Raw genomic sequence first — 10,538 nt, 5'->3', positions numbered from 1 at the left:
ATAAAGAAACAGGTACCATTTGGATAATTTTGGCCAACATGAGAAGGAGAAAAGGTTGGGTAGTTAAAAATCTATTTATGTTTTCAGTTTATAGAGTTTTGTAAAATGTAAAACTAAGGAGGAAAATGGATCATAATCCGGAAAAAAATTCAAAACTGCCAGTTATACCTTTTATGGCAGCACTCAGAAGGCAAAGACAGGATGTCACTCTAAGTTCAAGGCCCACCTGGGCTCTGTACCAAGCTGTAGATGCCTGGGGTCATACAAAGAAACACTATCTCAAAATGAAACCAAACCAAATAAAATGTGGCTTTTGTTGTACAAAAAAGGACAAGAGACAGGGGCTATGAAAGGATCCACTTCCACATACTTTGAGGACCTAGGGAAGGGTCAGGAAGGCCATCCTGACAGGATGCCAGAGGCAGCAGCCTGAGCTTTCTCCTGCTTGAATGCATCACCGGTACACCAGAGTTGCCAGTCTAACAGTATTTTAAAGAGGAGTTTTGTTCTTCTGGATTGTAGGTGGTGATAAAATGACACAGCATGCTAATCTCATTGAGAGGACCTTTACTGTGAGATCACTGTAATGAGCAGTATCCATTTTCCTGAAAATTGGAGGATAGTGTTTGAAAGAACATTGTATCCCAGGCAGGCATTAGAGAATGTGCTGAGCTGGGCAGTTGTAGAGCACATCTTTAATCGCAGTGCTCAGGAGGCAGAGGCAGGCAGATCTCTGCATTCAATGCCAGCCTAGTCTACAGAGTGAGTTCCAGGACAACCAAGGCTACACAGAGAAACCCTGTCTCAAAAAAAAAAAAAAAAAAAAAAACAACAAAAAAAGGGAGGGAGGGGGAAGGAAAGAAAATATGCTGAATTATATTTATACATGAGTTAGAAGATTGACTAGTGGGTCTAACACAGCAGTTGGCTACTTAGAAAAGAAGGGTTATTTGTCCCAGCTCTTGTCCATTTTGTCTCACTTCATATCCTTTATGTGACTCAACTGTATCATTTCTGGGTCATGTGTGGGTATTAGAATCAAATTAAAAATTCCAACTCATACATTAAATTTAAGAAATTAGTAAAATATCAGGTAAATAGAAAAATGGTATTGGTATTAACATAATAACAGTAAAATCATTTATCTCCACATTAATTCTCATTAAATAAGTTGCAAGTTTTTTTTTAAAGATTTATTTATTACATTTATATAAGTACATTATAGCTGTCTTCAGACACACCAGAAGAGGGCATCAGATCTCACTACAGATGGTTGTGAGCCACCATGTGGTTGTCGGGAATTGAACTCAGGACCGATGAAAGAGCAGTCAGTGCTTTTAACCGCTAAGCCATCTCTCCAGCCCAACCAAGTTGCAAGTTTTAAGGACATTTGAAAAATGTCAATTTTAATAATGTGTCAGGATATATCAAATGTTTCTCCCTTCCTTCACATTTGATCAGCTGCTGAATCAATTATAAACTGAGAATTCTTTATTTTATTTTATTTTTTTATTGTTTAAAAAAAATCTGGCTTTAGTTTTATTTTCTAAGGTAAGGTCGATCTCATGTAGTTGAGGCTGGTCTTGAACTCGTGATACTACTGTCTTCACCTCTGCTGCTTTGGGATTGCAGTCATGGGCACTTGGCTTGCATTCTGGAAGAGAACTTTTAAAAACATCTTGCATACTTTTTAAGAATCCATCTCTTTCATAGGCCTCTGCAGAGCTAGCTCTCTGGTACTAGTGACTTAGCTAGGTGTAATGGCATGTAGCACTTGGGAGGTAGAAGCAGGTGGATCAGGAGTTCAAGACTCCATGTATCCCACCCCTTAATAAGACAAAACACTCTCCAATGTGTGAGTTAATGTTATTATGTATATGCACATGATTAAAAGACATTTCAGGTCTATTGATGTGACCTAATCATTAAATTTATTTGAATTCCTGTTCTTACCATTTATTAGACACAGGATTGGTAGTTAACAGATGTGAACATAAAATGTACATATTGACTGTTAACTACTCTTTATCAGTACTAGCTAGTACTAGTTCCAGTGCTAGTAGCCAGCAACATTCCCTTTGTATTTTTGAGTTTGCAGAACCTAACCTTTCCTCAGACCATAGACTCTCAGATCCTCTTACCTCATCTCACTGAGGAGAGAACCTGCTTTTAGTATCCATTCATTACTGACAAGCTCTAAGCACTCAGGCATTTTCATAGATTTCTGAGGACGTGGTGTGGTTCTTGTTCATTTCTGTAAGGGATTGCTGCCCACTGTACCAGCCTCTATGCCAAATCCTTTCACCATTGGGGTCTAAAAATGTTACAGAAACACAGATACAGACACATACTCACCTACATTTATGCCTACACCTGCCTGACACGGGGCAATTTAAGAAACAACACTATTTCATTTGAGAGAAAATATACTTTTATTTACATCTACACCTGCCTGACACGGGACAATTTAAGAAGCAACACTGTTTCATTTGAAAAAAAAAATTACTTTTATTTATTGGGTGTGGGATGGGGTACGGCACAGTACATGGTTGGAGGTCAGAGAACAACCTGAGGGAGTCGGTTCTCTCCCTCCATCATGTGGGTTCCAGGAATCAGGTTATCTGCCATGCAGCAGCTCCTTGAGCACAGAGTCATCATGCTAACCCCAGTCAGTTTATAGGCTGACTTTTATGTGAAACCAGCTCTGGAGGAAGTAGGGGTAGGGTCCTTAGTTAACTAGTTTTATTTCTTTTTTTAAACATTAAAGTGGATACATAAGTAACAGTACTATGTAAGACCTCTGGTTGCCATATTCCTCTTACCCAGGGCTGTAGGGTAGACAGTTTGATAGGTAGACAGTTGTTTAGGTACTAGAATGAGGAGGGAATCTGGCAACTGAAGTCAAGAGCAGAGCTTCAACCCATGTGGGTTTGGTTTGGACCAGTGTTCCATGCTCTATAAGTCAAGGAAGAAACTGCAATAATCAGCACCCTAGGGCCCCCCTTTATCTCTGCTTTTTTTAAATCACGTTGTAAGATCCACAGGAAGAAATAGATTTTGTTCATGTTTATATTCTGACAATTAACTGTTCTGTACTAAAATAACATAGAATTGTAGTGATATAATTCTATAACCATAGACATAAAACTTTACAAAGCACAAATAACATAACGAACTCCCATGTAGCCATCCATGAATCCATCTTCCTTAGAGAGGTTTTCCATCTGTCATTGTTTCAGAGATCAGATGAACTCTTGTGTCTTCCTTCTCAGTAGGTGAGTGACTATAGAATGTATGGATGCTAAGGGCACCACCTGCAGCCATTGGTTCTTGACTATTATTTATGGTACTAGTAATATTCAGAGACTCACAGAGTATAACTTTACCCTTTGTTAACTAAATGTGTCAACCTCCAGCCCTGGAGAATTACCTGTTAATTGTCCCTCCTGAATGACACTTATTTCTGAGTAGCAAAAATATATTATTCTTGGTTAAACATTGTACTAAATTGAAATAACTTGTGTGTGTGTGTGTGTGTGTGTGTGTGTGTGTGTTGAGTGGTGGACATGGTGGTGATGATGGTGGTGGTGGTGGCGGTGGTGGTATTGGTGACTGAACTTACGGTCTCACACTTTTTTTTTTTTTAAAGATTTTATTTATTTATTTATTTATTTACTTATTATATGTAAGTACACTGTCGCTGTCTTCAGACACTCCAGAAGAGGGAGTCAGATTTCGTTACGGATGGTTGTGAGCCACCATGTGGTTGCTGGGATTTGAACTCTGGACCTTCAGAAGAGCAGTCGGGTGCTCTTACCCACTGAGCCATCTCACCAGCCCACGGTCTCACACATTTTAAGTAAGTGTTCTGCTACAGAGCTAACATTTCCAGCTATTTATTTTAATTTGACATAAGTTTTCACTAACTTGCCTAGACTAGCTTTGAATTCCAGACCCTTGAATTCTCAGTCCCTTGAAGGGCTAGAATCACTTAAATATCACATAAGCCTTGTGAACTGACAAGTTGGAATATTTTGAGTTGACTTAGTGTGAGGTTAATATATATACACCTTTGAAAGTCTGAAGAGCAAATTAAACTCAATGAATTCATTTCAGGAGTTACTTTTTAATTTATTTACATTTATTTGTTTGGGGAGAGAAAGAGAGAGAGAGAGAGAGAGAGAGAGAGAGAGAGAGAGAGAGTGTGTGTGTGTGTGTGTGTGTGTGTGTGTGTGTGTGTGTGTGTGTGTGAAAATCAGAGGACAGCTTGTACTTTATACCTTATGGGTTCTGGGCATTGAACTCAGGTCATCATCTTGCCAGCCCAGTAAACTATTTTTTGGCATCTGTATTTTCTTCTAAGCTTTTGTGATGCTGGGAACTGAACCCAGGGCTTCATGCTAGGCAAAATGCCCTATCACTGATTGAGCTTTGTATTTTTTAAATAATAATAATAAGCCTCCTGCCTTTTATGTTTCTTGAAATAAAATCTCCTAGCCTAGGCTACTCTTGAACTCACTATGTAGCTCAAGCTTCTTCAACTTGAAACTCTCCTGCCTTAGTCTCCTGAATAATGGGATTGCATGAGTGTATGGCACCATGCCTGGCTTTCACTGTTTGCTTGTTTTGAGACAGGGTCTTACATTGTAGCCCTGGCTGGCCTGGAACTCTTAGCAGTCCTGCTTCAGCCTCCCGAGTGCTGGGGTTATAGTTGTGAATCATCATGACAATCTTACAGTTCCCCTGTCCCCTTATATTTTAAACTCAGCTATGTCTTAAGATTTGGTTTAAAATGTCTTAAAGTGGACACATGCTAAAATCTCTTAGTTAAAAGCTATTCACTGGATTTATATACATTGGGTAGTTTTTACACTTGCCCTTTGTGCCACGGGATGTACTTGAGTACACATTCTTGGAAAAACAGGAGCCTAATACTGGTGTGAATGGGATTTTAAAATATTTAACATGAGTTAAGGAGATCCCATTTGTTATTTTAAAAATAACACTTTGGTTCCTTTTTCTAACATGTATTGTGGTAATTTTCATTCTTCCAGCTGTTTAAAGTAACCATACCAAATGAGGGTTTAGTATTGTCTTAAACATAAAATGTATAGATTTTCAGTTTGCAACACAACAGTAGGCATTCTTGTAATGTTAGTTTGAGAATCCATTTTATTTTGTATAAGGTACATCCTCTGCACAGTGAACAAATATATTACAAATCTGTGGTTTAAAAAAGTATTGCCATTTCATAGTCTCTCACACTATTGTACAGTATCTGTGTTTTCTTTGTCTGACTTGTATACATATTAATTTACTGGATTGAAATTTTTGTTTTGAAAAATAATTGAGCAGATCTTTCCAAATTGACTATAGAATGCACAGCGCACATGTTGAGGCTGACCGCAAACCTGTTTGTGATTGTTAGACAGAAGTTCCTAACAGTTGCTCTGCATGATCGAAATGTCCTAGTGCTAACTCTTAGCTATGTGAAGGCTGCTGCTGTCACCATACTTAATCACATCTTTGCCCTTTCCCTTCTCTGTATAGCCTGACTGAACTATGTTACTTGAAATGTTGTAGAGTGCTACACTTGGAGAGTTGTTAGAGCTCTGCTCCCACTCTGTGTCTCTCTTCTTTCATGTGTGGGTAATAAAGGAGCCCGAAGAGGGCAAGTGACTCAACAAGAGTGGTGCCAACTTCTCTTGACTTGCTGCTCTAGCCATCCCACCTCTTGCTGGGTACTTTGTGCAGAGTGTAGTTGGCAAGAGAGAAGTGAGGTTTGGAATTTGCATGATTGCAGTTTGCCAGGTAGCAGTTATTGTACATGCAGGGTAGGGGAAGAAGATAAAGCCTGGGATTGAGACGCCATTTCTGCTTGCTGGTTGGACTTCGCCATGCTTCTTCATCCTTGCTTCACAAAGATAACAGAGCACTTGTGGCCCTGAAACACTGAGGTGAGTCTCTTCACTACGTTTCTTTATACATGTATGAGAAATATTAACTTAGGTCTACCAATATTTCCTACTGTTTCTATTTTATAAGGCTTTTGGGAGCGTTCACTATTGCTGATGGCTCGCTTCCATGCACACATGCAGCATTCATGTATGTGTTCCTCTAATGTCATACTGGCTTATGCCTGGAGTGAAACGAGCAGAGATTTGCTTACATATTTATTTTCTCTCTTTTGCTGATTACTACTCAAACTAAGGTTATCATCCCTACTTCCTGTAGCAGTATCTAGCTTTACAGTCTTCTAGTCCCTCTTCTGTAAACCCCTTCTAGGTAATTTTTACTCACTCTAGACTCTTAATCCTCTTAAGAACATGGGATGGCACAAAGGTGACCATTAACTTCCAACTTGTCCCTTCTGTTCTTAATTCTTGTGAAGAATTTGGGGATTAACCATTCAGAGTTGTCCAAGCCTCCGTTTACCTATTGTTACCTGTGCAGTGGAAGTTATGGACTTCTCTGGACAGGAGATTAAAAGCACCAACTAATGGAATACATATTTGCCCACTTCAGGCGGTGGGCTTTTATGTTTTTTTGTTTTTGTTTTGTTTTACATTTATTTCATTTAGTTGCATCAAAAACATAATGTATGCTAAGCAACATAAGTGTGCCATGCCCACATTTGTGTAATATTTTCTACACCTTAAGGTTCCATACTACATCAAGCACCATCTATGAAGAACTGCCCATAAACAAGTCAAGGAACTCCGACTAAGTAACTTGAGTGATCTAATTATGTTGTTGGGGAAACTTCATTATAAGCCTATGCCTTTTATATGATGCTGCTGATCTATCCCAGGTCCTTGCTCAGTAGGCAAGAACATCTACCACTAAGCTACATTCCCAGCCCTGTGACCATTTTCTTAAAACAGCATCTTAGTTCTCTGGTGCACACAGAATGACTCAAGTATTGGGTGAACCAATGCAATGCAGCCAGGCCAGGATTGGCATTCGTTATTCTTGAACTTTGACTTGGCAAAATTTGGTAAGGCTGGCATAGAAATCATTCTAGAGTGAGTGAAACTGCTGCTCTTTTCCCCCTTTCTGTTTTGCCTACTATTACTGATAGGGCAGAAGAAAGTGAACCTGTCTTGATTAAAGAATTAGGTTATATTTTAAACTCTGATTGTGGCTGTTATAATTTGCTGGGGCATACCAAATGAACAGAGACCAAGATTAATATTAGAACAGTTCATGCCCACATACCAATTCCCTTAGATACTGAAACAGATGTTGAGGATAACAACAATCAACAGCACATACACATTTCAGGCACTTTAAGTGCCCCCTCCCCTCCCAGTTTCCTTTTCCTTCTTGGAAGGCTTGAGGAACCTAAGCTACATGCTTCTTAAGCGATGTTTCAGAATATTAAATACATAGCTTTTAGCTGATGCTGATGAAAAGTGGTATCTTTAATGTTCTGAAAAATCATATCCAGGACATTTAGAGCTGAAAGGTTGATAGGATTTGCCTTTGTGAACAGACTTTCTTGAACAGTTACCCCAGTCCCGTTTGGAAGTGTTTCTTTCAATCCAGGTGAAGGAACTAATAACACACAGCTCAAGGCATTCTGTACTGATATTTCAAGTCATGGATTGTCTTCTTTCAGAGTCAGAAAATAGTCAGCAGAGCACACTAAGAGAGACGCTTATCCCTCTTACTGCTTTTCCTGGAAGGGCCCATGGGCAGGGCTCTGTCTTACTGGGAGGAGGTCATAGTGACCAGGAATATGGCTGTTCTTAGGTAGGTCGTATGGATTCTGGATATAGCTGGAGTTATGACCTCGGCCTTCTTGGACCACACTGACTGTGGGCTCTAAGGAATATAGTGAAAAATGAGTTCAGAGAATAGATTAGCATTGTTGCCTTGGTGGGAGGGAAGAAAGTTCTATTTAACTTGTTGGGGAGAAAAACTGTGGGTATATGTATACATCTGACAAATCCAGGAGGATTAGGATGGAGGCTTGCTTAAGAGAGGGAAAAACCTAAGACAGTGTACTGCCAGAATCCTAGTTTGCTCAACAACAAGAGATTCAAGACATCCTAGAGGTGTGGGTCTTACTGGGGGAGGTTTAAGAAGTGATTTAGAAACTTGTAAACGGCCATTCTGATTGTTTTCGTTTTCCGCTTTGGATTTGTATTAACAGTAGTCGAAGTGTTGTATACTGGCTCTCCACCCTCACAGTTTCTACTTTTATCAGTTGTGATTTGTAAGCAAGGTGGCACAAGATTCTGGTTTCCTGCATTAGAGGGAAGGGCAACCCTGAGACAAAGTTTCTCCTCAGGTTCCTTCAAATGCAACCAAACAGAAGGATGTGGTATGGAGATAGAGTGTGTGGAGGAGGGCTTGTTTTCACTTGAGATGCTGCACTGTTGCCCTGGTTTTGCTAAGTTATGTGAGACACCTACCAACTTCATATATATTTTTATTAGATGTCGACAAGGATGGCACATCTGTGTACGGAGACCCCAAGTGCACAGGTGACTTCATTTCTACATAACTGCTTTCTGGAAGCTTGCAGGTGAGGATGGGTGGGTCCTTAATTGTGGCGTAAGGGTTTTCACTGCTGTTCAAGGAGCAAGTGCTAGAACTGCACACAGATTCTTTCATGTAATCTGCAAGGCAAGAGAGATTTCTTAGGACAAGCAAGGACATAGGATTCATTTAAATACCAGAAATAGACATCAGTTAACTTTGTGTGCTTTCAGGATCCTGGGGCTGGAGAAGACAGTCATACTAAAAGATTAAATCTTATTAAATATCTTAAGGTATGCTTTTTCAGGCATTCTTTTCTCAAAAAACATGTTTTTGGAGGACAAGAAAATGGCTGGTTATTGTCATTAGATAATAGCTCAGGATATTCACAGTGTATTTTTACATGTATCACTGACTTATACAAATGCTCTCTGGCCTCATAGGGGGTGGAAGCCCAGACAGGTACAGTAACTTGGCTAGGGTGCTAAGCACTGCAGAGCCAAAACTTAAATCTATGCTCTGGGACGTCTTTGCCCCATATTTTCTGTACTATCATTCTTCCAAGTCCTGGCGACTAGAGGCTTTGATTCAGAAGCAGCAGCGTCTATGTCTTTCAGTGTGAATGTCAACAGTTTAGCAGCCTTAAGCAAATAGCAGCATCCCTGCCTTCCAGGAGCTCATGCTTCCAGTGGGCTAACTGAAGTAACAGCTGTAAAAAGTCCCAGTCTCAGGTTGGCCCTTGAAATGTAGTTTTGTCTCAGCTCATCTCACCCAGTCCAGTGAGTGCAGAGTGATGTCAACATGAGATGAAGTGATGGTCCCTTAGTGACTTGGAGTCACAGAGAAGAAGGGAGTCCCTCCTTCAATTGCTACTCTCCTTCCCTTTGAGGGTAATGATTTGTCTACGAATTCTAGGACTTGACTGGAAAAAACAATAAATGAATCTAACAGTTGTGACCCTTAGCTGTGAGGCAAGGTGTCTGGAAATAACCTGAATGGCTGGAGCTTGACAGTCAAGTGTGACCTAAGAGCCCTCTCACCTCTAAATGTCTGTGAAAGTCAGTTGGTGAAATTCTTAGGGAATCTTCTAGACAACCACCACAGTTTACACTTCATGCTATTGTTACTAAGCTCCCAGCCCCACCTTGTGACTTTACTGTGAATGTTAAACAGTGAAAGTCATATGACGCAAGGGGAACTGGCTGTGCAATTGGCTGAAGTAACTGTGATGTGTGCCACCCCGAGTGTCTGTTCTACAGCAGGCCAGATGAAGAGCAGTTCTGAAAAGTAGGGAGCTCCTGTTCGAGCAGGCAACAGCTCCTTGGTTTTGTGTAGAAGTGCATTCAACTGTTTTCTGCGAGTTCAGAAAGCTGTGGCACAGGTAGATCAGTCACTTTCCCCTTTCTCCCTACTCAGTGCTTATGAAGAAATTGAAACTTAGAGTGGGAAAGTAAACTCCTCAGGGTCCCACTGCCTCTCAGTAACAAAGTATCGTCCCAGTTGAGCTAACATGTTGGAAGAGAGGTTGGCTTCAGTCTGGTTGGTATAAGGCTGACCTTTGTAGCACCTGACTCAGGAAAAAGCATTCTTGCTAGATAACAAACATTCTCAGCCAGTTCTAGCTAGGACTGAAAGGTAGGTAAATAGGTTCTACTTCTGCTGGTAGATGCCTGCCTACATAGAAGAAGGTGCCCTGGGTCCTGCATTGTGACTTGCCTCAAACCATCTACCTTAGTTTGCCTCTCAGTTCTTCCTTAGTACAGGGGAGTGATATAAGCCTGAGAGCCTCCCAGTCAGTTCCAGTATGGTTGATCTAAACTCATCAGGCAGTGAGAGAGGCTCAAGGCTTGATTGCATACCTTGTGGAATTGAGGGATAGCTTATTTTGTGTAGCACTGGAATGAGTGACCTTCATTCCAGTTAGGTTATTTGAAGCATAGGTGCTGGGTGTGATTTGGGAGGCATAATTTGGTAGGCAAAGGCTAGCAAATATCTTAGTTTAAGGCCAGCTAGGATCACAGCCAGGCTAGCCAGGACTTTATTTATAGTGA

At 40.5% G+C, this 10,538-nt stretch overlaps 1 protein-coding gene across 15 annotated transcripts in view; it reads right to left on the bottom strand.

The window, feature by feature from the left end:
* Nucleotides 1-174: 174 nt before the first annotated feature.
* Megf11 (multiple EGF-like-domains 11) overlaps nucleotides 175-10,538 on the bottom strand; it is a 328,563-nt gene continuing 318,199 nt past the window's right edge. For 5 of the 15 annotated variants that reach the window (XM_006510991.4, XM_030244207.1, XM_006510986.3 and 2 more), the window contains 2 exons: nucleotides 8,421-8,627; nucleotides 175-7,827 (listed from right to left, as the gene is read on the bottom strand). In XM_006510991.4, the coding sequence (XP_006511054.1) occupies nucleotides 7,670-7,827; nucleotides 8,421-8,627 (365 nt within the window). In that variant the 3' untranslated portion in view covers nucleotides 175-7,669. Of the gene's footprint in view, nucleotides 8,628-10,538 lie in introns of all 15 variants that reach the window. The other 10 variants (XR_003947835.1, XM_017313269.2, XM_006510988.4 and 7 more) reach the window with 5 other exon arrangements.

This window comes from Mus musculus, chromosome 9 (assembly GCF_000001635.26).
Source record: "Mus musculus strain C57BL/6J chromosome 9, GRCm38.p6 C57BL/6J".
Taxonomy (NCBI): Eukaryota; Metazoa; Chordata; class Mammalia; order Rodentia; family Muridae; genus Mus; species Mus musculus.
This window is presented reverse-complemented; position numbering and strand designations above follow the sequence as displayed.